The sequence below is a fragment of the Zingiber officinale genome, chromosome 6A (assembly GCF_018446385.1).
Source record: "Zingiber officinale cultivar Zhangliang chromosome 6A, Zo_v1.1, whole genome shotgun sequence".
Lineage (NCBI taxonomy): Eukaryota > Viridiplantae > Streptophyta > Magnoliopsida > Zingiberales > Zingiberaceae > Zingiber > Zingiber officinale.
In genome coordinates, this window is record NC_055997.1 from 115,893,635 (window position 1) to 115,919,419 (window position 25,785).

The window sequence follows — 25,785 nt, forward strand, 5'->3', positions numbered from 1 at the left end:
AGGGCCCCACGCGGTTCCATGTACACGTCAGCTGCTCATCCAGCTGGACCAATCTGTACGGATCCCACATGGCAGCAACTTGCTCAGTTTATTCATTTACAAATTACTCATTTGTGAAAGAGAGAATATTATTATAAAACTCCAATTAGAAAGTGATAATATCGTTTAACAGCCCATTTATAATTAGCAAAGTCATTATTTTGTGCACTGGCTGCAGCGGCGAAGTATCTGCTCAATCGAATTTAAATTTTACAAATTAAGATAACTTTCTTTTAATGAATAGTTGATTAACAAATAAATTTTTTTAGTGGAGAATTAATCTAAAAATGTTTGGCTGATGAAGCACTGTGAGAACTTCTTAATTTAACCTACTACTAGTGTATGAAAAATTTCTATGTAATCATATCAATCATCCTCAAAATTAATTGGTATAAATTAAATATCTAATACTAACTTTTAAAAATCACTATTTCGTGATAAAGTTTTTTTAAAAAGTAAATATTATTTCTGACAAAATATTTGAATAAATCAAATTTTGAGAGCATATTGGGCAACTTATTAAACGTGGCAAAAGTAATAAAGATCAGCCGCTCAATATCGTTAACCCTCCACTAAATATAGGTAACTAAATCACTAATGACTTTATCTAATAATAGTAATGCATATAGGGGAGTGAGATAACCCATAAGACTTCTGCACCCATTGAAATCGACCCTACACTTATTTGAAGTGTATAAACCATCTAACTAATTAATTATTCACATTTTAAGAGATCAACACTTTCTCAATAGAAGATCATGAACTCTTATTATATCTAGGTTCTCACTAAAGAGATAAAATTGGGAATAATAATAAAAAAGGCTACCATAGAAGGGATTAGCTACGGTAGCAATGACAAATAATCGAAAATGAAATTTGATATTCTGTATAAAAAATTATAAAAAATGATGAAATATTGAGAAGGAAAACAAAAGTTTCATGCCTAACGATTCCCACCTATCGTTCCCATCACAAATGAGCATTATTAGATCAAAAAGTCGATAAATGTCGGGCTACGTAGTTATCAACTATCTAAGTGCCCATTGCTTTCCATCTTAAATAATGCAACTTTTGATTTTTCTCGTCAAATTTGAATTGACAACGTCACAAACATGATTCCATCTTCAAATACATTTTTTAATGCAATCGAATGGATTTTAGATCGAATCCCTATTATTAGTTTATGAAGAAAAAACAAAACTTAAGTTTCTTCTGATCAATAAGAATCTATGAAGTGCCCAATCTCATATAAAATAATTTTATGCATAATTATTTACAGATTTTGTTGTAAAAATTGATCCTCTCTTCTATTTAAAATAGAAAGACCATAACCATAACCCTACGTTTGGATGGGATGAGTGAAGATTCATTAACAGAAGAAGAAGGGAGGAGAAGTAAAGTATTTATATTCTCCTTGTTTGGGAAGGAAGATTCATTAATGTAACCTGTGTTGCCGTGTTTGGGATAAAGTAAAGGTAATGAAGGTTAAATATATAAAGTAATAAAATTACCCTCACTTTTGTTAAAGACTTACGCATTCAAGAATCTAGTGCATCTCATTTATTGATTAAGACTTACGTATTCAAATATTTGTAACTCATTTGTTAAAATCAGTGTCGGTGTCAACATCGGCATCTATGTCGGTATCAAATTTGATGTTAGCGTCAAAGTCGGCGTCAGCATCGACATCAAAGTTGGCATCGAAATCGGTGTCAACGTCAAAGTCGGTGTCGACGTCAACATCGACGTCAACGAAGTGTGAGCGTCTAATGGTGCAAGTGTTTTTCGTCACGACGTAAAGAGTATCTAAAATAATAATTTTTGAAATTAATATAATAAAACAGAGATAAAATTAGAACACAAATTTTTTTAATCCCCTTACCCTTCCTTACACCTCAAATCGGGGTGTAAAAAATTCTTTAATTTTATATGTAAAGAAGGTTAAAACTTATCCTTATCTTTTCTTTCCATAGCTCACTTCCTCTCAAACATGATTTCAAATTTCTCTTCTTCTTTATCCTTCCCTCCCCTTCCCTCACTTTCTCCCAAACAGTGCGTAATATGAAGAAGAAACAAGGAAATTTTGTTGATGTTTTTCAAAGGAATATAAGTTCTAAACAAACAATCCTCAAGTGAAGCATATGATCAATTTATTACAAAATAGAAAAGATATTATACACATGAAATTAAACAGAAAAATCAATAAATATGTTATTTTTAAAATAATAATAATAATAAAATATTAGTAATCATCCCTGCCAACTAGCTAACTCATGTATTCCATTGCGTGGTGAATGAATATGGCCATTATGTCCAACTCATGCCCATCATCTCAAGTCACTGGAAGTTGAACTCAAGGAGGAAGATAGCAGCCAGTGAGATAGATTTGGCCTTGTTGCCACTAAATTGTGGCAACATTTTGTCTTTCCAAAAAAACAAAAAGGAAAGGAAGAGAGAGAGAGTGGACAATTAGTTTTCTATTTGATGTGATTAGCATAAACTATGTAGTCGATATGACAATTGCGTTGTCCACCAAAGGTAGTTTTCTATTTAAAAGAAAATTAAAAACAGAAAAAGAGTGAACAAATTGGTTGGGAATATATCAAGTTGAAGTGCAGGCTAGTTGACCATGACGACATCTTTCATCATTAAGTCAGATCTTATGAATATAACAAAATTAGTCAGATCTTTCATCACCAGTCACCTAATGGAGGAGTCTTCGATCAACTAGGGTTGTGGATGAAGGGAAGATGCATTGCCATGGTCCAAAAGCTGATCTTTAGAAGATTAAGGTGTGAATCATCCAAAGCGAAAGATCATATGTGAACCTCTTGAAATGTTTTCTTATTTTAGCCCAAAGTCATCTATGAGTGTACATTGGATTGCGACCTCCTTAAGTTGGCCTTGGACCTCAACTTCACACCTCGATTAGCCGTACCATAAAATCCATGGCCACGACTAAATGAGGTCTCGCACAATTTAAATGGGATCTTCACAATCACAGCCTATGTCGTCAAGTGGTAGTCGCAATGACAACTGCGAGGATAGCTAAAACATGCTAGCTACAAGCAATTATCTAGACATCATGTGGTATACAAGCAAGCTTATGGTGACATCATTAAAGGTCATGCTCAGCAAAGTCTGCTAGCCACATTGGACCAAGCACGTCCCAACTTTAGGCCATCGAGGCACAAAAACGACACATTGGCACCATTACTCTGCTAAAGTTCACCCTATTTATGTGGTCGTGTGGATGTTACCGTGAGAAGTTTATGTGAATACTATCTTTCCAAGATTGAAATTTTGGAAACAATAAAGCAACACAAAGCTTATGATCATCGGAAAGATTTTATTTATATAAAAAGTCAGCTAACATAATCTCTCCATAATTTAAACATCTTTCCTTATCAAGTAAATGGCTGGATCCATATCTGTTAATAGAGAACCAATAAGTAGGGGTTAGAAACAACCATCTGTGCATATGCTGCAAGAATAAAAAATGGGGAGAATAAAAAGTACCAGTAATTTCAGCCAAAGTTTATTCCCTGAGCGAGAGGTAGTTCACTGCCATAGTTGATTGTGCTGCAAAAGTGATTGATTGATCAATACAAAGATGAGTTCAAGGTAAATAAATAAATATCAAGATTCAACATGATAACAATGCCATGCTTCTAGCTAGGATAAGAACTAATTTCATGAGAATTTATTATCACCCTCACAAAATACTAGAACTACTTCGATGATCTTAAAACTCTAGGAGGCATTTTGAAAATAGAGTAAACTTCAAGAAGGGGATTGAGATGAAATATTATCTCCATTTAGCATGCCACTCCCATGAAAATTGAGGAACAGAGTAATCTAACTGTTTATTAAGCAATTAGTAAAAGGATTAAATTTGGTTAGGCTGCTGCTCTAATATCATGCTAAGTTTGATAAGATTATCATTAGGTGCCCCAAAAATTAAGACTATTTAGGAAGGGTTCAATCTATATTTGCATATTCTTAAAACTCGAAAAAAAATCTAAACTATTTCAGCTAGATACAATTTAAAATTTGAAGACAATAATAATGAATATCGACGATGATAAGAGTTTGTATAAGTTCAATGTAAATATCGATACAAGCAAAACAAAGAAGTCATATTAAGTGACCTAATTGTTTACCCTGAGCTTTTTCTTCATTAAGTGAGCAATACCAGATGATGTTTTATTGACAGCAAAGAGAAACGAAGACGAAGATGATAACCAGTAATGTGTTTGATCAGTTGGACAAATTAGACTAGAAATAAGAAAACATACAACTGAAATTGAATCATAGTTTACCAGGTTGCTCGCCGCATGTATTGCTTCCATGAGTCACTTCCTGCTTCTCGACCTCCTCCAGTGGCCTTTTCACCACCAAAAGCTCCACCAATTTCAGCACCATTGGTAGGTATGTTTATGTTGACAATACCACAGTCACTGCCATGAGGTCTGTATCATACAGATACACCATTTAGTATGAAAGACAGAAAATAACTATGTATATTGACAAAAGGGAGGGAAAACATGAGAGCAGAATTAAACAGGAGTATCCTGAGGAGATAAAAATGTAGCTTCTCTGATACAAAATGATCAAGTTTTTAAGATATTAGATTAAAAGAAGCACCAGTTATAATTTAATAACAGCACATTTTTGACACCGCATGTTACCTTGCACAAGGTAAAAAAACGATTAACTTAAGCTGTGTCAAGGACAAGCACAAGATTGGGTAAGTCTAGCTTGTCGGCACAGATAATATATTTCATCAAGCTAGTGTCGCAAAATACAGGAAAATGGAGAATGGTGTAAGGAATTTTCTAAAGAAATACCTAGAGACTGGTGGTGAGAATTTTTCTTTTTTGAAAAAAAAAAAGTGGAGCTGTTTCTAAGGGAAACCACATGCACAGGCCTAGAGGCAGTAACGTCACAAAGATAACTTACAAGCTTTAGATCCTTATCAAGAAGTACAAATAAACTGTTTAAAACAAACATCTAGTCCTAAAACATCCAAATTTGGAGATTTTCAAATACATCCAATAAGTTCGAGGATGATTCTTACCCAATCCACTTGAAGATAATCTCAGGCTTGCGAGTGAATATCGAACTGCTCAGTCCTTGTGGCACCGAATTGTTTATTTCAATTGCCTCGTTTAAAGTCTGTATAAGAAACAGGAACAGGTTATAACTGTAGAGTTGAGCAGCAAGACCAAAATATCAGGGCTTGGTCATTTATCCTTAAATAAAAGGATGACAATGAAATTAAGAAACCAACTAAATTACACGCTGATTTCAAGAACTACCTGAAATTTCATTACGTATAAGACAGGACCAAATAATTCTTCTTTAACTACTTGTGCACTAGGAGCAATCTCAACAATGGTAGGTTGCACAAAGTTTCCTTCGGAGTCAATACCAGACCCTCCAAAGAGGATTTTCCCACCCTGCATGATTAAAATATGGTGAAACAAAAAGAAAAAGTAAAAAAGAGGCATTGTACACAATTTCCAGGAGAAACCAGTCTTCTTCCCTCTCTTAGAAAGTTGTATCGACCTTGGTTATCTAGGCAAATAGAAGAAACATTTAACCTCAAACATGCTGATATTAGCCACTTCAAAGTTAGAAGGTAGCATCAACAAGTCCATGACAGATTCTAGAGTTTGCGCTAATACCATGTTAAAAGTAGAAACCTCAATTGGAAAAATAATATTGAACATGACCCCCTATAGATATAAGAGGGGAGAGAGAGAGAGCAGTGGAAAAGACTGCAAATGTTAATACGTTGCTCTTACAAGAGACTTCTTGATATAACAAGCAACACTCTGTGTTGTTCGACAAACTGTATTCAAGAATATTACTAACTGAGTCAATCTATCTATTTCTACAAAGATGCAGACAAAATTGATTTGATTGTTCATTAGAACAAACCATTTTCCCCTTCATTCAATGAGCAGAATCCTGGAAGCAAAGAACACATGAAAAAATGGAGGTACAAGTATTTGGAAAGCACTAAATTAAGGTGATAATGCCAAATATTCAATTAAAGGAGTAAGCAGATGAACTATTAGAACAAATGTAGGAGTAAACAAAAGGGGACAAACTAACCTGTGATTTAATGACTTCAATACCTTTCACAAAGTTCTCCTTTGAAGTAGGTGTATGTAATGGCCCTAATAAGGTTCCCTTCTCTAATGGATCCCCAATTTTGACTTGCTTATAGACTTCAATCAATTGTTCAACAAAAGTTTGGTAAACACTTTCATGAAGAAGCTACAGATAAAACCCAGGTAAATCAATCAGTTGGGCATTGATCAATCTAGGTCCTCAGATGAGGATCAAAACAGCATATAGAAAGTAAATTGTGATTACTAGTCTACGGCATGTTGTGCAACGTTGTCCAGCTGTACCAACAGCAGCAAAGAGAACAGACCGCACAGCTAGCTGAATGTCAGCATCATCCATGACTATGATAGCATTATTTCCACTGAGCTCAAGCAGGCATTTGCCATATCTTTTATGGACATTCTGCTGAACCAAGAGACCAACCTGCATTCAACACCAATAAGCTATTGCTATTTCGCAGCAGAAAGTGAATGATACAGTTCGTGGCTCGTGCAAAAAATAGTATGCACCAAGTGAAAAGACATTCACCATTACCAAGGACTGAACATGACAAATATAGTTAACTCCATTACTTTAAGATGAGAAACAGTTCCAGGTAATTAGGAACCGGGTGAGTAAAAGCCAAATCATCATCGTTCAAGTTTAAACATAGAAAAAAAACATGTCTGCTTAAATAAAGTGACACTTTTGTAATGAGTAATAACAATCTTAATCAATTCATACCGCCAAATATAAGAACTAGTCAGAATAACAAAATAAATGGCATCATATAAAGATAACCTGCCAGATATCTTTTAGTTAAAGAAAAAGGACAAGAAATTTTAGCACACAGAAACACCTTGGAGCTTCCAGTGAATGAGACCAGAGGAATCCTTGTGTCACGAGCTATTGCTTCACCAATTTCAGCCCCTCCACAAAATGAAGTGAAAATTGCTGCTGGCAAATTGTTCTTCTCTAGAACTTGTGCAACAATCTCAGTCATTGCAATAGTGATCAATGGTGTTGTAGGAGCACCTTTCCTAGAAAGCGAAACAAAAAATTTATATCGAAGTATAATTAACAAAGCAATTAGACTTTCCTAGTTGATTTCAAGCTAAGGAATCAATAAGCTTTTTTATTTTGATAATCCAGGTATCTAGTTCTTATGGCCCGACTAATCCTAGAGGTAACCGATCTGACCCCCGAGAAATTTTCCACAGGCTACCAAGGTAAATCGGAAAGCACGGATAGGTCCTAGTGGACGGCCCAACGTCACAAGTTTTTCAAACTCCCTAGGTATAATGTGCACTGGGTGAAATTTGAACCCTTGTTGCCTAGGGAATCCGTCCCACCTCTTACCATCGCACCATAGCCCCGGAGGCATCAATAAGCTATTTTTGGTCCTTATAGACAGTGAAATAACCACTAGAATGTTATTATAAAAAAATATGTGATCCAATCTTTCATAATAAAATATCTTCTAGGTAATTATCTGAATGAAAAGAAGCCTCTTGGTTCATCGTTAATGCTATACCCCAACTGTTGTTTCATGATATGAATTTTATCTGTTGAATAACTCAATACAAACACTGCAAATGCACACTTGGTATAAAGGAACAAGATTTTGTAAAGCAGTCTTATGATGATTTTGCAGGGATTTCCTGAGAAAAAAAACCCAGATATTTTCTTATGCTGTGGGGGGAATATTTATAGCCAAAGAACTGCTTTCTGTTCGGATGACAGTGGTGAAGTATTTACTTGTATGCTGCTTGGAGAGGATCATTTATAAGAAGACCCTTTGCCAGCACATCCTTTATTTCTTCATATTTTAGCTTTTGAATCCATGAAATGTTGTAGGATAAAAAGACTGTCTTGTTTTTTATAAGATGCTTACTTTTTCACGAGCATCCATCCATATTGAAAGATCCTGATCTACTAATCTGTGAACCTTTTATCCAGTTTTCCACACTCTTAAAAGAAATAAATAAGCAATACTTGACTGCACAGGCAATGACAATCAAGTCTTTTATTGGAAAAGAAAGTTGGTGGAAGAGGAACTTAGACAAATGTTTTGTGACAGTCAAAAGAACATCCTAGTTACCGGTTAGAGAACATAAAATTCCCAATGGCTGAAAAGATTGTCACCATGATCCTAGCATGAATCTCAGAAAGTAAGTCCTTAGTCTAACCATACAAAGAGTTTATCAAAGAATATAAAGATACTAGAGAAAATCAAAATCCATGATTTTGTCATAGGTTCCACCATTCCTATTTGATTGTGCCTACAAGCATCCATACTTAAAAATGAAATGTACAAGAGTAAATTTGCAAACAGGTAAGGAAAGCTCAAAAGTACTCACCAAACCACACAGTTTCCACAGACTAGTGCGATGCAAGCATTCCATCCTACAGTATTGGGGTATAGTAACTTTAGGTGCAAGTCTTATGAAAAATCAATGTCAACCTTAGAATTTAAACAGACACCAGAACATGGGAAGGATGACAGACAATATTAAAGGTTTTTATTTTTTTTATCCCAGAAAACAACTACCAACATGGCGGAAACAATAAACAAAGTTTTTGTTTTTTATCCCAGAAACAAACAAGTATTACTTATTTCGCAATACAAGTTGATCAAGTTACAGGGTCCTGAAAGTTATTAATAGCGTTGTTCCATCAAATAGAAAGGTGTTTCAACTAAGGAATAGAAAATTTCATGGTCGATGACTATTGCGTTTTCCATTTGTCTCAGATTATAAAACATGCTTTAGTTCTACTTATTATTCTTTTATGTTATGTTTCAGCGGTAATGGTTCCTTTCTGTGGTCTTCGCTAAATCTACTCAAATTGCTCGCTTAAGAGGCCAAAGTGATAAATGAAAAGGATATTAGAGGAACTCACCAAGCACAGCACATGGAAAATTGAAAGCTGTAATGACGCCCACTACTCCAAGAGGATTCCACACCTGAATTACATGAAGCATGGATATGAGATCCACCAACTTCCGTTGTATATTTAACATCAAATTAGAGGAACTTAATTAATAGCACAGTTTTAATACCTCCAGCATCATATGATTTGGACCTGGAAACAAAAAAAAAAGGAAGATCAGTTAAACAAATAAAAATTACAAATTAAAATCAAGCGATAAGCTGTGAAACAATTGATCATATTTGCACTTCTCATTGGTCGAATATGGAGTTCAATTGACACACTATAAAAAGCTGATGCACTATGCACGTTTTGGGGGTTGAACTCTCTGTGGACTCACCCCAGATAGCCTCTAGTTCAGTTGACCCGACCTAAACATGCTAGCCCAATCAGGAACTAGTGGACTCAACATTTTATTAACCAAACATCTTTACTAGGTGTTCACTCGATCCATTCTAGTGCTATTCTTTACGTGCATTGTTGACCTGACTTAGCGTTCCGACACTGATCTTGAAATTGCAGGTCTTATACATGGCATGTGACATGATAGTCATAGATGAAATGAATATGCAAACCTATATGCCACTTGCATATGCTTTATGAAACATTGATAGGATTACTATCATGATGATGCTATCTTTGGGATGCTTATGTGCATATAGTTAACTATTCTAACTTTTCTTGCAAGTGGATGAAAATAGAAAATATAGAGGTGCACTGACTAAATTGTATAAAGACAAAGTAATGGTATGTGAACATCATCATCTATGATCAAACCTTCTCATTGAAAAGATTACTCAAAATAGGGTAAAAGTTAAGAAAATTGAAAGCAAGCAGAGTGAGGATTTCACGTTCAGATGGTATGATAGATCCATTTAGCTGGCGGCTCAACCCAACAGCATAGTCACACATGTCAATGATTTCCTGTATAAAGATTTAAACATCATGTAAATATGAAAAATACAATTCTATCAGTGAATCTAATCAGATGTATGGATAAAATTACTCACAGCTACTTTATAGTTATGAGAATGGTAACATATTTATCTATTCCATGAACTAAAAATTACATTTCAATGAAAATAAAAATAAGGACGGTTATGGAACCTTAACATCTAATTGAAGTACCTGGAAACAACTTAAACAATTTCTGACAATGATACTATATATCCACGTGGTGACTATGTTACGGGTCTGTGACTCACAAGAAATTTGCTCAATTGATTCCACATTGCATGTATTGTAAAATGGAGGAAGACCCTAGAACTATGTCAGATAATCAGTTAACAGAAAATCTTAAGTGAACCCAGCTTTAAACTATGATAGAACGTCATTGATCCCTATAATGAGGTGTGACTGTATGAATGATGCGATCATATAGCACTGTAACAGAATGTGTCTTACTTGAACTTCACCGATCCCTTCTGGAAGTATCTTCCCCATCTCAAGGGAGACAAGTCTACCAAGGTATTGCAGTTTTGTTCTTAGAGCTTCGCCAATCTGTCTAACAATCTCTCCTCTTTTAGGAGCTGGAATCTGGTTAGACATTGTAAATCGAGTACTTCAGCCCAAACAAAGAACAAGGTAATAGCTGAGAACTGAGACAAGTACCACAAAAGATTGATTAAAAAAGGTAAATACCATCTGCAAACAATTATATGTTGCAGTAAATCAACACAATTTAACAAATCCTATGCATCAAGAAAAAAAAAATCCTTGCTTTTGAGATAACTTGCAGCTCAAAAATGTGCACTTGCAATCAGCCCCCCACAATACTTCTCTAAACGCAGCTATCTGCTATCTTTATAACCACCGACACTATGATATGATTACAAAGATACAGTAGCTCAGGCAGTCCCATCGCTCATACAGACAATATTAATTAGCGAGTGAGCAAATACCTAAATCTGCACAATTTATCATGTCCCAATTCCCAAAACAGATAACTAAAAATCCTAGCTCAGAGGGACACCGTTCTCTAAGTGCAGGCCAGTAAATTCGAGTAAGTGAACAATTAACAAATTATATGAACCGACAAAAAGTAAGAATGTCCTTGCTTTTGAGAGCATTTGCAACTAGGAATCGTGCAAAACGTTCATTACGGAAAAACATTTCTCTCCGAATCTATCTTTCTAACTACCAACCATTTTAATACGAATTGAAAAAAAAAACAACCTCGAAAACAGGAGCATTTTAGTCAATCTCAACTCTCATGCAAACACGATTAGCAAACGAGAACCCTAATCGATCACATCCGTCACTAAGTGGCCCCTAACCTGCATCCAGATCTTAGCTGCATCAGCGCAAGCCCGTAGGCCCTCCTCATAGTCATCAATGGACGCCTCGATCACCTCCGCAATGACCTGAATCAAGAACCCCAAATCACATGAACAAAGAAGACAAATCGGGGGAAAAAATAGCCCACTTTCAAGATCGAAGGGAAGAAGGAACTCGCCTGGTTGTTGGTGGGGTTGAGGGAGGCGACGACGGGGCCGCTGCCGCTCCAGGCGCCGTTCACGAAGCATCCTGGATTGCGGGGGCCAAGGCCGAGCTCGGAGAGGAACTCGTACTCCTTCCTCGCGAATCCGCCCATGTATTCGATTGATCGATCGCTATCTCTGAGGAGCGATTGGATGGCTCGGAGAAGGAATATCGGAAGGGATTCGACGGAAAGTGGAGGTGTGCGAAAATGAACTTCATCGATATGATTTATATAATGCAAGTTTGGCAGTGGACACGTGGATATCCAGCGACAAATTGTTTGTAATGTAAAGGTGATTACGCTAATCCAAATTAGCGCCCAAATTATACGAAAGGAATAAAAGCTGAGTTTACAGCCGACCGTCAATTAATCAGAGAATTAATCTATATGATCTATATTTTATTATAATAAATCTGTCATTTTTAATCCGATCATATCTTCCAAATAAATCCTGCACCATCATCAGATCATCATGATATTAAATTCTTACTATTCATAAAATAATATATATAAAGAATAATATATTTTTACTTTATGAATCAAGCTAAAGAAGAGTGGCGTCGATCTCAGGCTAACCCACGTAGATAGATCGGCCCCCTTAGATCCATCATTGATAAAATTATAACTGCATCTGACTTAAGTTATATTATTTAATGGGACAAATCAATCCAAGAAACTTAATGGATCCTTAAAAAAACAAAAGCTACAAGTAATAAAAATAATTATTTTATTTTCTATTAATTTATGGAAATAAATTACTAAGGAAATAAAAAAATAGAGCCGTTTTAAATTTTTTTTATTCTTTCAATTTCGAAATTGAAAGGAAGAAGAATTTTATTTATTATTTTCATTTTTATAAAGATTAAATGGGCACTGACCTGTCACACTTAAAAGTTCTTAATCAATTTGCCAACAACACAATAAATAAATTAAATAGAAAATTATATTTCATCTTGGAGTTAATTTTTTTATAGAGGCACCCAATAGATTTAAAATTATCAAAATAGCCCTCTTAAGCGACAGTATGATGAGATCAAATCCTTCGGTCCAAAAAATTCTGGATCAAAAAAGACTCTATTCATTTATTGGTTGGATGAACTAGACTTTACCTGTTTAACTTCATCTAATCAATAAATGAATAAGGGACAGGAATAATTTAGAGATCCTGAACCAAAGGATCCCTGTCTAGAATGATAGGTCAAGAAGTAAGATGATTATTGTACGCAGGCAGGATTTACCATCAAACAGGTATAATTCGATTCCCGACATATACAAATATTATTTTAGATTATTATATCCTTATGTCAACTAAGACCATTCGAGACTAAATAAACACCCACAATTTATTCCCTCTAGAAGATATATAGGACCGTCCTCAAAGGACGGCTAAAATAGCGGCTTCACCTTTTGCCGTGAAGTAAGATGATTACCCCACCTACAGGATTATGGAAAAGTAAAGTCAAGTCCAACGAAGGACTGAACTGAAATTTTCCCCTAAATGATTATATGACAAAAATGTTTTAAATGAAAAGAATAATGATGGTTGTTGAAGGGTGCACACCTCTCACAAAACACACAATTCTCATACGCATACACAACTTAGAGGACAATAATCACAATGCTCGACATGAACAATTTTAGGAACTCACTTCACTGAAACCATCTCTTTGTTTCTTGGATTTTTTTTTCTTTCTCCAAATAAAACACAACAAAAGAATGTAGAGGAGAAGATACAAAGACTAATGCTCATTACGACAAGTAAGAATTGTTCCTTCAGCACCCGGCAGCCTTTAGGAAGTTATCGTAGGGGCTTGATGCAGGAAGCCTGTACATTTGGGGCTGGCAATGGAGCTCCGTGCCGCAAAAGTATGAGGTAGGGGCTTGGTAGGGATATGAAATGAAGTTTTGCTCGACAAATGGATTTCCAACCTGCACATAAGGTAAATCAGGTAATATTCGCAATGTTTCTGGTTGAGTCTCAAGCATAATGATCATGTAAAGTTAGCTTATGCAGGCTTAAACCGCAAAGATTGCCAGCTCCTAGAAAAAAAAAAGAAAAAAAAAGGACAAAGAAAGTTCAATTAGAATCTTTCCAAAGAAGGAAAGCCAAGGTGAACCATCATTTATTAGTATGCAAATTATGTGCGAACGGAAGGGTTTCGAGGGCAAGTAATGAATTATGGAATCTTGATTGAGAACATATGAAAATGTTAGTATAGACCACATGTAGCAAGTTTGTAAATATGTAAGAACAAGCACACAAGAATTGAATATCCTAACGTTACATACCCATTGGGATGGTTGAGCAGACGGTATTTTCACATCATTCTGGTCTAGAGAGTTGCCGGTCAAGATGTCCTGTTTGAGTTGGGGACCCATGAAGACAGACAACTTTTGCTGCTTTCCTGACAGAAGAGCCTCACAATTGCTAGTCATTTCCTTGAATGGCACATTGGAGTTGCTCGATGCTGATAATCTTTCGACTTGGCATGCTGTCTCAAGAACCTATACCATTTTTAAGCCATCATCTCTACAGATAGTATGAAAGCCCATCTAGTAAACTGAAGGTAACAATGGAGTTAAAGTCGGTAAAATGTTCTTCAGTATAATACTATTTTTTTCTTATATTTTCCAGAAACATTGGGCATTGACATATCCAATTGTCTATGCCTTAACATGAAGACACTAATTGAAACTTAGAGATGATGTAACCTAATATGGTTCAAAGAACATAAGATCACAATTTCATATTTCTGAACTCAGTCTCTGAGTAATTTTTGTGAACTTTTTAAAAGTGCATGAGGAAGACCATTTGCACTTGAAGTTTCAATCGGGCCCCTTCGTTGAGGTACTTTTGTGAAATAAATAACCGATAAAATACGATGGCAAATATGACATATTATACTATGAATTTCCTATTAAATATACTTTAAAAGGATAAAAACTCATTCTAATTCATTACTGAATATGATCTACCTGTAACTATAATATGTACATGTTTAGAAAGATTTAGAACTATGCTAAAGACATCAATAGGATTGCAAACGTACTGATTCAAGTATCTGATTGACACTGAGAAGATTGGACTCCATCAGCTGTCGTGATCCAGTTTCTGGTGGGTTATCGAATAATTCGATTAAGTCATCATCTATTGTAAAAGCAGCATTTGTGGCCTACATAAAAAGAAAAAAAATATCTATCACAGCTTCATTTTTTTAATGCGAACCACCTGCAATATTTGATTTTAAGTACCTCCTGTTCAGAGTCTTTATTTGTTGACATTGGAGCAAAACTAGGAAAGTCAATAAACTGGGACTCCAGTGGACAAATATCATCTGGAGAAAATTCACTGAGTAGCTGCTGTCTTAGAGTCGATATCTCTGACTGAAAAAACCCAAAAAAATAGTAATAACAGTTGTAGCCAAAAAACAATTTAAAAACTACTGAACCAGAAAAGGAAGAAATCTAGTAAGTTGAAACCAAAATCAGACTATCAGTACTTACATCAGGTAAATCTCCCAAACTGTTGACGATCATGGAAACCATAGCCTCAATTGTCTGGCTTTCTTCTGCTGATATTGATGAAAGAGATTCCAATGAAGCACTATCATGCTCTTGTGATCCATAACCCTTTCTTTGGTGATCAGGAACATCTTTTGAAACCTGAAGTTTACTGTCCTCGACCAATTGGAGGAATGGATCAACCTAACGAACACATCAAGTTATGAAAGTTAATATTTATCATGGAACATATGTAAGCATCAAATGACAGGAAAAAAAAAAGTGCTAGCAGTGTATGCTACCATGACACGGTTCTAAACTGAGTCATGGTGACTGCAACAAAATAACATATAGTATGAGAATTAGTTGGAAGACTTATTTATCTTTCTGGAGCAGAGAAGAAATACTACTTCAACAAAAAAAGAAGAAGAAGAAGAAGAAGAAGAGTAGACCATTTTAGTTCTATATAACAATAGTCAGTCTATCCAATCTGGTTTCTGCTGAAATATCAAGGTAAATCAAGCCTCATGAGACAAATCTACTCAAGTATTTATATCAAAGAATCTGCACAAATACAAACTAAGTTATCAATGTAACAAAAAGTTGCTTACCATTGTTTCAGTAAGAGATGACTTGGCAGTTGGAATGAGAGGCGAAATATTGAAAGCTTTTGAGGAAAAGATAATCATCGCTGTTGCCAATGTGAAAAGAGAGCGGCAGCGTGATGGTGAAAGTGGGCCTATAAAGCATCAAGAATCATTAGCCAATGTGACTTTTTAGGGGATGAAGTGATTTTCTATTTTAAACCATTTTCAGGAAAATTGTATGTTTGGGTAAAAAGAACTATGATAAATTGCCAGCTAAGTCATATAAATGAATTGAGGACCATGCTGTCATTTGATCAAATCAAAATTACCTTTACAACAAGCTAGGAACTGATAGCCATATGACATATGAATAACAGTTCCAATCCTAAAGTTGGGGTCATTAAGTGAAGGAAAAAATCAAAAGGGCACTCCATAATCCTTATTATCAGTTTCGTCAAAAGGGCGCCCCTTTTTCAAATAAAAAAAGGTGCCCTTTTGACAAAAAGGGTAATAAGGGGTGGCCTTTTGATTTTTTTCCCCAAGTGAAAAGTTGTCTCCTTAGGAGTTTTAAGTTGTATTGAATGTTTTCTTTTAACACATCATGCTATAAGACAAATATATATTATATTTGATGTAAAAAATATTGTAGTACTTTGAAATGTACCTCCTCTTGTAAGCGAAAGGCTTCTCAATGAAAAGGCAAGCTGAAAGCTAAGAGTCAAAACCTCATTAACTGAAGTCTGCATCTGAAAAGTTTAAGGAAAAAAAATAAGCATAGCCAATGAGAAACCAATTTGTATGCAAATGCAATCCAAATAGTAATATGTTTGAATTAATTGAACTTCGAAGGTAAGCAAATTACAGCAACCGTTGCTGTGCTGAAAAAAGAACATTGAAACAGAATGAACCGCTGGAAGATACTGAATGAGGTAGTCAGCAAAATTTTCAACCAAAGTATTTTGCCAAATGAGTTGTAAGAGTGGGCATCAAGAACCTAAAACTGATAAATCAAACCTAACCAAACTTAAAAAATTTATTGGTTTAGTTTTGATTTGAAAAGTAGGAAATTTTAACCTGGAAAGAGAGAGAAAAAACCACCTGTATGGAAATAAACCAGATAAGAAAGAAACAAGAACAAATTAAACCGAGGTCATCATGCTCTAATCAGAGTCTAGGTTTTTTCACTTTATAGCATCTGCAATAGGAAAAGACAACTCCCAAGATCATGTTATATCTCTTTCAACTAAATTAATCCTATAATGAGATGATTTGAATATATTTTCCAATTTACAGTGTATGTACAATAGGATTACAAGTTGTAGCTACATCTTTTCCAGCTAACATAATCCTATAATGAGAAGATTTGGATTCATTTTAAGAATGAGCTTCTTCTTGCAAAATATAAATTGAAATATCAAAATGTAACCTTATCCCGAGAAAAAAGAAGTATCAAACTGTAAGTGTGAGCAATAGCTTCATAGTTTTCTGGAGTATTCTCAGGTGACATTGCTTGAGCCCAGATGGATGAAAGCATAAGCATAATCTGTTGGCTGCTCAAATCAAGGGAAGTTTGTTCCTGCAATCAGTTTGAAATACGAGTCAAATGTTCATCTACATACCACTGAAGCAATGAATCTGACAACATTGATCTAACTTAATATAATGGACCGAACATACCATTTCTCCAGTAGAATTATTAGAAAGATTTGGGTCTGTGTTGGAAGGGGGAGGATTGACTGTGCTACGTAGTCGGCTTAGAGTTGATTGCAGCTTCTGCATACGAGAGTCATTATTGCTAACTGCTTGTCCATCACCATTGAGAGAAACTCTGTTTACATTGTCTTGAAGTCCAGTCTGATTGAATGAGTACTTCTCTCTTCTGAGTTTGCCAAATAGAGCAGCTGAAGATGAAAACACAGAGACAGTTCTTGACAGAGACCTTTGAAGGTCAGCTGACATTGGTGCTTCAGTGCCAGAGGATCGGGGACGAACAGAAGATGGAACTAGAACAACAGAGAAGATGCGATGCGCGTCAACATGTGTTAGACGATCTGGGTGAACCATTGCCAGGAGTAATTGATGAAACAAGGTTTCAGGGAATATCTATATCATAGGCAAGAGGAAACTATTATTACAAGATATTAAAAAAAAACCTTCAAAACTTAAGAGGCACTAAACTGGGATCTTACCTTATTCTGGTAAGACATGGTTGGTATTGATGCAATTATCCGAGCCATACGATAAACTGAAGAAATTGTGGATCTTGCTGCTGATATAGATGCTGAGATATTCTCCAACATCATGGCCATTATATCAAAAATAGGACCTGCATCGCCAACCTACGACAACAAGAAGAAAAAGCTGTTAATCGCAATACATGGATATAATCCACCATTTGGTTGTACTCTATAAGGCTATATTGCTAGTGATATCTAAATCATTAAATCACTTTTATTGATGTTGATAGAATTTTCTTTGGCCCCATATCCCTTGCACTCTGAAGGATCAATTTGACTTGTCTCTATAAAATAAATTAGTCATCTCTGAAGATGACCGTACCATTTTTATCCAATGTTATCATCCGTTAAGTCATATCTAATTGCTCCTAAATCATAGTATCATGTTTAGTTTTATCTTGTAAGAACATAGACATTCATCTTAGCATTCTCATGTTATTGAACCTAAACAATGAAAAGGAGAAAATCTTGTTCTTACATATAGCAGGTGTTGCTAAGAATATGGTGAACTTCAATCTGCATGCATCTGTATGCAAACAACAAATCTATGCATTCCTTACAATGATATTGCAGAAATATAGATAAATGTTGCTTCAGAAATAAAATATAATAGAAACTATAGGAATCATAAAAAGCTCACCTTTTTGGACAACTGAGTGAGGCATTGATCAATAGAACTTTGAAATCTTATATTCAATTTGATCATAGCATCCCCCTTTTCTGACATGCCAACTGTATTCTGCATGCTTTTACGCAAATGTCTAGCAAGATCACTTATTGCACCTATTACAGATACAGACTTTGTTTGCGAATTTTCAGCAAGGCGTGTAGTAACATCAATGATGTTGAGCTGCATTTCTGGTTGTTTGATGACAGTTTTGTGCTCCAAATGCTTAATTAATATTGATAACAAAAGGTGTGCATTTTGACCTGGAAGGGCAAATAACAGAACAGAATAAGAATTGCCTGGTCACTGTAATCTCCATAAAATTCCTCAAACCATTTAGCTGCTTTCTATAGTGCATATCATAAAAGACAGTAGCAGAGAATCACCATACCAGAGTTTTCCATTACTTCTTGCATTTCCAGCAGCACACAGAGAGCAAGCCCCTTATCAGGGGACCACAAGTTGTTATCATCAAAATATCGGAATAAAGATTCTAGAACACGTCGGACTGTTGTTGCTTCTTTGGCTAACCTGGCCATGTTATGCAAACACACCCTAGACCAGAAGATGGAGCTCTTGCTCTCTTCCCTATTTAGCAACCAGAGATGGTAAATATATGTGAAATAAATGGATGTTTACAAATGAATAGCCATGTATCCATGGATAATGCCTTACATGGTCAAGTTTAGTCCACCCCGCGAATTAACAATGCTTTTCCAAGAAGGAACCCTAGTCATTGCGGAAGAAGGATTTGGTTGACCTTCAGTATTAGCAACTTCCTGTACCCATCTATGATCAGAGTCCTGGTTGTCGTTGTTGGGTTTGTCAGATTTTTTATTAAAGTTCTCATAAGTCTCCAATACTACTGAAACAACCTGCATCATGATTAGAGATAAAGATTACTACTGTGATGGAAGTATAATATCTCAGTGTATTCACTTTACAAGCATAACGTGTCTCACATGGACAAATTAAAAGAAATGTTTCAGGGTTTCGACATTATAAACTAAAGTAGAAAACTAAATATAAAAAATATTATACATACAAATAATTGCACAAGCCTCTTAATAAATCCTATCTATGAATGAAAAATAGTTCCAAATTATCTCAATTGAAGAAATAAGTATCATCTTACTATTTCTCAAAGAAGATCACGCTTTTGAAGTGTCATAAAGTAAGCACAAGTCTACTTATTTGGAAACTGGAGAAGACAAAGAACTACTCACATTATCAAATTCTGAAGAAATGTGAGAGTATTCACCCATAAACCAAATCTGCAACACTCCAAAAATATCAAGCAGTCTATATCAATATCCAGCTATGGAAAAAGTTAAGAAGAAACATAAGCTGATGAAGCATAAAACTGTGGATAGGTATGGAAAAGAAATGTTGCTTCAGTTATTAACTCATAGTTTACCATCTATTTATCAATTGGTATGTCTTCCTAGAGTATGGTCATGAATCAAATGTTTCGAGGAAATAATTAAAATGAAGCTCTGAAACTTGTGGCAAAACAGTAAAGAAACATAGCCATATTAGATTAAAAGAATATGAAGTATCTCTATCTAAAGTTGAATGTCAACTATGATAATGATCTTATTTCAGGAGTAACTTTGATGTGAAATATTGATAGAAGAGGAAAGTTAGGTAAATGCTGGAGGGCACAATTAGCTCAATCTAGCAATTGTACCAGGATAATTGTCATCATCATCCAACCACCTAGGACTGCTCCATGGATCTTATCCCTCTATAGAACTCTATGCAAACTACATTGCCAGTAATATTTAAAATCAATTAGATCATTTTTATTGAATTGTTCAGTAATTGTACAAAATCTACACCTTAAAATAGTACATATGCATAAGTAATGGGGTATCCAAAGTTCTCCCACCTCAAGTCTCACACCTACAATCTACATAGGAAGCATCATTGTTATAGTCTTGACAAAGAAGTAGAAAATATGATCTATGGCCACATTGCCCATCAAACATATCAATCAAAGCTTTCTCAAACCATCTAATGATGTTCCATGCTAGATGCTATACACAACCAAACAATCATGAACCATCTTCAGTACAACAAAAGTGCCCATCAAAGTGGTACTACAACTTGTACTGGTTCTGGCCATAAAAAATTAGCAAAAATTTTAAATTGTTCAATTTCTTTTTCATCTTAAGGGGACAGATCACATTCAAAATAATTAACATTATACTGCAAATAGCTGATAAAATGTATCTTGGAAAGAGATATACATCTTTCTAGTCTCTTTTTTTCCTTTTATTTCTGCTCCAGAATTACACCAACTTTCTTATCTTTAGAACAAAACATATCACTTCTGTTGGCATGCAACACAGAATGAAGCTACAATGGTGTCAAACTAGTGATTGGCCATTTGGCTAGAGCCCTGATGTTGTCAGAATTTCAAACTTTGTTTAACACATTCTTTAGTAATTACAGCAGATCAGGAACATGTTAGGCATTTTCTAAAGCTGCACTTCAGTAGTACGAAATTATGGTTTTCAAATTTATAGACTTACCATTGAAGAAAGTGCTTGAAATCCTGCCGCATTCATAGTTTTTATCGTCTCATCCTCCCCGATTTCCTGAGAAATCTGGCAAAGCTTTGGAACTAAGCCTTCCAAATTGAACATATAAGTGCCATCTGTCTGAGACGAACACAGAATAATGCTAATTTTGGTCAAGTATTCCCTTACTAAACTGCAGCAAATATAATGAAGAAATGGCTAACCTGACTATTTACAAAGTCAAAAATGGTATAACAGCCAATAATACACATTTCATCCTGTCTTTTTTGTTCAAGAAGTGTGCAGATAATGGTAAGTAAGCTACTAGCGAACAGTGGCCTGCACAAGGTAAATTTTAATATCTAAAATTCAAATTTAAGGACTAATTGACTGATTTTATCATTTAAAGAACAAAAAGAGATTCCTGTTTAGCATCACCCTAGAGCAACTCAACAAACTGTTAGTTTAGCATTGCATATTACAGTAGGATGCAAAAAATGTTTGCAGATATGAATGTATATCGAAGAGACAGTTGGGTTTTGCTTTCATTTTTTAAAAATATATGTTAAGAATATCAATCTACAGATTGCATTCTTTCCAAAATGCTTAAGATTTGAACATTCAGTCAAACTATACATGGTATTGACACACGATATTTTTTCTGATACTACAAGTAAATTGAAAGGAAAAATAACTACAGTTGAGTTTCTAGGCATGTTTTAGGCTTGAACCTGTATGGTCTAGTTCACTCATGCACAAAATATAGATTTGGCTATTTCATATCTATTTAGTTTTTGAAAAAGACTATATTAGCAACAATAAGGCATGATAAAATTTATTTAAATATAAATGATGATATAATAAGGGATAGAGCCTAATGGCGTAAAAGGATCCATATAGCCGACCCAGTGGGATAAAGCTTGGTTGTTGTTGTTGTTAGTTTTTGAATTATCATTAATGGAATTTCAGGAAGTACGAAGAAAGTTAAATTATATGTAAACATTTGTTGAGAGATTGGGCGTGTATTATTATGGTATGAAAAGGATTACAACTTGTGTATACATTTCCTCTTGGTCTAATTAATTGCTAGCTATAAAACTAAGTCTATTTTTTCTTTGTATTTCTAATACACCTAGATATTGGAGCATTGATATTTATCTAGCTCAGCTTGTTGCATAAGGGAATAATGAAAGAAACATACACAATATGTTCTTCGGAAGAAGCATATAATGTGCTTATCTTCTTGGAAATGATATATCTGAAGTGGTAGATAATTTCAATTTATTTAATGTGTGCATGAAACATTGGATTGTATACGTTTTAGATGGCCATAAAATTGAACTCAAACTTAATCCCCATTATTATATATGTCACTGCAGTATATTTTGCTTAGTACTTTTGAGCAACAATGTTTTGTTTTTTGCTTCTCATGTTACTAGATTGCATCCAACATTTGTTCAAAATTCTAAAATGGAATCCCTATCAATTCCAGACCCAAAACTAAATCAGATTCGGATCCGTTTGCTTTTTTATTGAAAGCACTCCCTGAATATTCTTTAATAAATTGCAAAATTCTACCATTTATTTCTAATGGCACTGCCAATGCCTACCACATTAACGTCTGACTTAAGATCAACCTTCATGAATTACAAGTTTATTATTATTATTACATAGATTTTAGGTTTATTCCTTATCAATATCAAGGGTGCACATTGTGTAAACAAAGAGCATGATCTTTTATCATTTGCCATTTAGATATTTTTTTAGATATTATTTCGATGAATTCAAACTAATCAAGAAAATTTCAAATAATGTGATGATTACATATGAGAAGTGTGCATATAATCCAACTAAGTATTGCTTGTATGATGAATAAGAAAGATGAATACATACCGGCAAAAGTTAGAGAGAAAGACAAAAAAAAATGCCTTATTTAAAGAAACCAAAATAAGACTTGGACACATAAAGCGTACAATTGATCCATAAGAATAAAAACTCACATCTGCTCCTTACAAGAGAGTAATAATTTTCGATAAATGGCCAAGACAACTTTAACTGAGCCAAAGTGTTCCAGCCTCAATTCCTTGTAACATCTCTGCTCCAAGTAAGTTGTTATCTGTTGAAAATTTTCACATGCGAAGATATAATTGCCTCTACAAAAGCAAAAAAAGAAAGAAAGAAACTAAGGAGCAAAGCATCAGATAGCCTACATCAAAACCATTTTATATAGTTGGGCAAACATTTGGAAAATGAATCGTAACCAGGATCCAAGACCAACTTTAAATTCTTAAAATGAAGAAATTAGCACTACAATATAGTATCTTAAAAAGATCAACCTAGTAGTTCACAGTATGCAGATGAAAAAACTTTAGAAGCCTAGTATAACAAGAAGGTATATTTAATTAGTTTGAAAAAGAAATATTTCCATAGTCATACTGTGCCAAAAGAATCAGTTAGTTCAGGAATCAATTAACTCAAGAAGCACAAGTAAAGCATAACCAATCTACTTGATGCACGCTAATTGTGAAAAAGTCAATACTCACCAGGAACTTAGCAGAAAAGCAGTAGAAATTACCTTTGGAATTCGCAATGGATTCCTAGATGCATATTCACAAAGTTTGCTAATTTGCCGATCATTTGGCTCCTCCTCCTGTAAAACTCACATGAATGAATCTATTACTCTACACGAATCAAAGAATTGTGGAATAAAGAGCTATCTTGATACATAGAAGTCATATAAAGCAAAATGGGCATGTTTTTTTTTCTGCATTTCTCCTTTTTTCCAAAGGAGATTCAAGTTGGCGAGGTTTAGAGAAAATGAAATCTTCTATTGCTAAAATCCATAAGCCCCACTTCTATTGGAACCACACATGATGCCATCAGAGCTCAGGTGTCCATGTTGAGTATGAGGAAAGGGGACCAAAGGGGCAACAAAAAAGAAGGGAAGGGCAAGAACATGTTTTTTGAAGGGACCCAAGAATGGTGTTTTATGTTTCCCTCTGGTGTTGAGAAATAGATATTCTGGTAGGTGTTGTTTAGGTTTTTGCAGTTGTATGGTTGGATGTAACACTTTGAGGATGTTGATCAGCAATTGTATCATGCTTGAGTGGGCAGAATATACATCTCTGTAGTGTCAGGGTGCTAGGGAAAGCTACTAGTTCTGTGCTATGATCTATTTCATGAGATGGATGGTGACAAGCTAGCACAGTCTTGCATACCCCTAAAGCATTTGGGTGTATGATGCGCTAGCACCATATTGCATTGTTACATTGTTATAGCCAAGGATACTATTGCAGTATTACATTGATACATTGAGTTAGCATCAATGATATATTATGCCAGTGTTGCATAGGTGCATAACGTGAGTGCTTTCCCAATCCAGTTTTGCACAAAAGTAGTGTCGCATTAATTGCATCACTTAGTGGAGAGGGATGAGTTCATCTGTGTTATGCTGACATTGTGTCCTGAGGTTGCTAATAAAATGCTTATTTCATTTCCTAGTGCAACAATTTGAGAATGATTGGATCATGTTATTTCTAAATTACTTAAAAACAATAAAGTTAAAATTATTAACATTACCAGATTTGCTGAGTTAATATCCATTACCACCACATGCAGAAGAAACAACGAGGGAGAACAAAACATTAAACCAACCTGTGATCGAGGGAAAATATCGGCCAGTAGCTTCTTGTATCTCTTCACTGGCTGTCGAGACCTTGCTCGCAAAGCAGGACAAAAGAAGCAAAGACTTCCACAAGCAGGAAGAACCTTCCTTGATATCACACCCATCTTTCTAAGTGATCACTACGATATCAACTGAAAAAAATCTGGAATTTCGGTGCTAAACCTATGAAGAGATAACAAGAATTAACAAATATACTCGAATCATAAAGGCTTACGATCAAAATATTCTATCTGCAATACAAATCTGTAAGAGACAACTCCAGATGACATCTTTCATAGCCAAGAAAGATGCATACACACTAAAATTTTCATTTTTTTTATGCCCAATGATTACCACCGAAAGTATTCAAACAAATAAAATAAAGAATTTCCGGTTTCATCGCAATCGATACAAAGACCGCAAACATCACATTTCCGTAACCGCGCTCCAATTCAACATACAAACAAACTAACACATGGAATTGAACCGCGGCAAGAACAAAATAAGGCAATGAAGACGCGGAAGGAAAAAAAAACGAAGGATTTTACGACGAACTCACTAGTTATTGGAGGAGAGAGAGGGATCCGATCCGGCTCGGCACTATTCTTTCTCGATGATCAAATGTAGGGAAAAAAACTAAAAAAGGGGAGAAGGAAGAGCATAGAGGAAGGAAAGACCGGAATCGCTCCAACCTTTCTCCTCTCCTCCTCCTCTTGCGAAGCAGCGGGCGACGCGGAGGCAAAGAGACCTAAAGAAAGCAGCAGAGGGACGAAGACGTGGCCGGCGCATGCATCTTAATAACGGTCATTTCGAGAGCGTAACACTGTTACAAACCATATATCTGGCCCAATATCCAAGTTACAAAATAATGAAAAATATGAGATACCTCGCCACACCTATTCCGAGTTTACCAACTGCTCTATCAGTAGCTGCGCGGCCATTAAAAATGTGGGACCCATTAGCACGTGATACGGGTGTGCAATTGGGGCTAAGGGAGGTGTCCGAGGAGGAAGGGAGGTACACAATTGTTGG

General features: G+C 35.2%; 2 protein-coding genes across 4 annotated transcripts; both read right to left on the reverse strand.

The window, feature by feature from the left end:
- Nucleotides 1-3,371: 3,371 nt before the first annotated feature.
- On the reverse strand, nucleotides 3,372-11,771 carry LOC121997609 (aldehyde dehydrogenase family 7 member A1-like). The gene is made up of 15 exons (XM_042552111.1): nucleotides 11,546-11,771; nucleotides 11,367-11,453; nucleotides 10,495-10,626; nucleotides 9,942-10,014; nucleotides 9,221-9,243; nucleotides 9,061-9,124; nucleotides 8,520-8,565; nucleotides 7,019-7,199; nucleotides 6,427-6,603; nucleotides 6,163-6,327; nucleotides 5,361-5,501; nucleotides 5,120-5,217; nucleotides 4,362-4,511; nucleotides 3,559-3,621; nucleotides 3,372-3,470 (listed from the first exon to the last, which is right to left on the reverse strand). The coding sequence occupies exons 1-14, from the start codon at nucleotides 11,681-11,683 to the stop codon at nucleotides 3,567-3,569; spliced, it is 1,530 nt and encodes a 509-aa protein (XP_042408045.1). The 5' UTR covers nucleotides 11,684-11,771; the 3' UTR covers nucleotides 3,372-3,470; nucleotides 3,559-3,566.
- Nucleotides 11,772-13,136: 1,365 nt separating this feature from the next.
- On the reverse strand, nucleotides 13,137-25,524 carry LOC121997610 (protein SEMI-ROLLED LEAF 2-like). 3 transcript variants are annotated; one of them, XM_042552112.1, is made up of 20 exons: nucleotides 25,313-25,524; nucleotides 24,744-24,936; nucleotides 23,665-23,739; nucleotides 23,090-23,205; nucleotides 21,314-21,428; nucleotides 21,102-21,230; nucleotides 19,791-19,838; nucleotides 19,240-19,439; nucleotides 18,956-19,152; nucleotides 18,538-18,827; nucleotides 17,850-17,999; nucleotides 17,338-17,763; nucleotides 17,087-17,236; nucleotides 16,325-16,406; nucleotides 15,685-15,812; nucleotides 15,077-15,277; nucleotides 14,825-14,956; nucleotides 14,623-14,745; nucleotides 13,862-14,077; nucleotides 13,137-13,501 (listed from the first exon to the last, which is right to left on the reverse strand). In XM_042552112.1, exons 2-20 carry the CDS (start codon nucleotides 24,876-24,878, stop codon nucleotides 13,346-13,348), a joined length of 3,069 nt encoding a protein of 1,022 aa, XP_042408046.1. In that variant the 5' UTR covers nucleotides 24,879-24,936; nucleotides 25,313-25,524; the 3' UTR covers nucleotides 13,137-13,345. The 3 variants fall into 3 exon arrangements, with proteins under 3 accessions (XP_042408046.1, XP_042408048.1, XP_042408049.1); XM_042552114.1 differs by having other exon boundaries at nucleotides 25,446-25,523; XM_042552115.1 differs by lacking the exons at nucleotides 23,090-23,205; nucleotides 23,665-23,739; nucleotides 24,744-24,936; nucleotides 25,313-25,524 and having other exon boundaries at nucleotides 13,201-13,501; nucleotides 21,102-21,226.
- Between the last annotated feature and the right edge of the window lie 261 nt (nucleotides 25,525-25,785).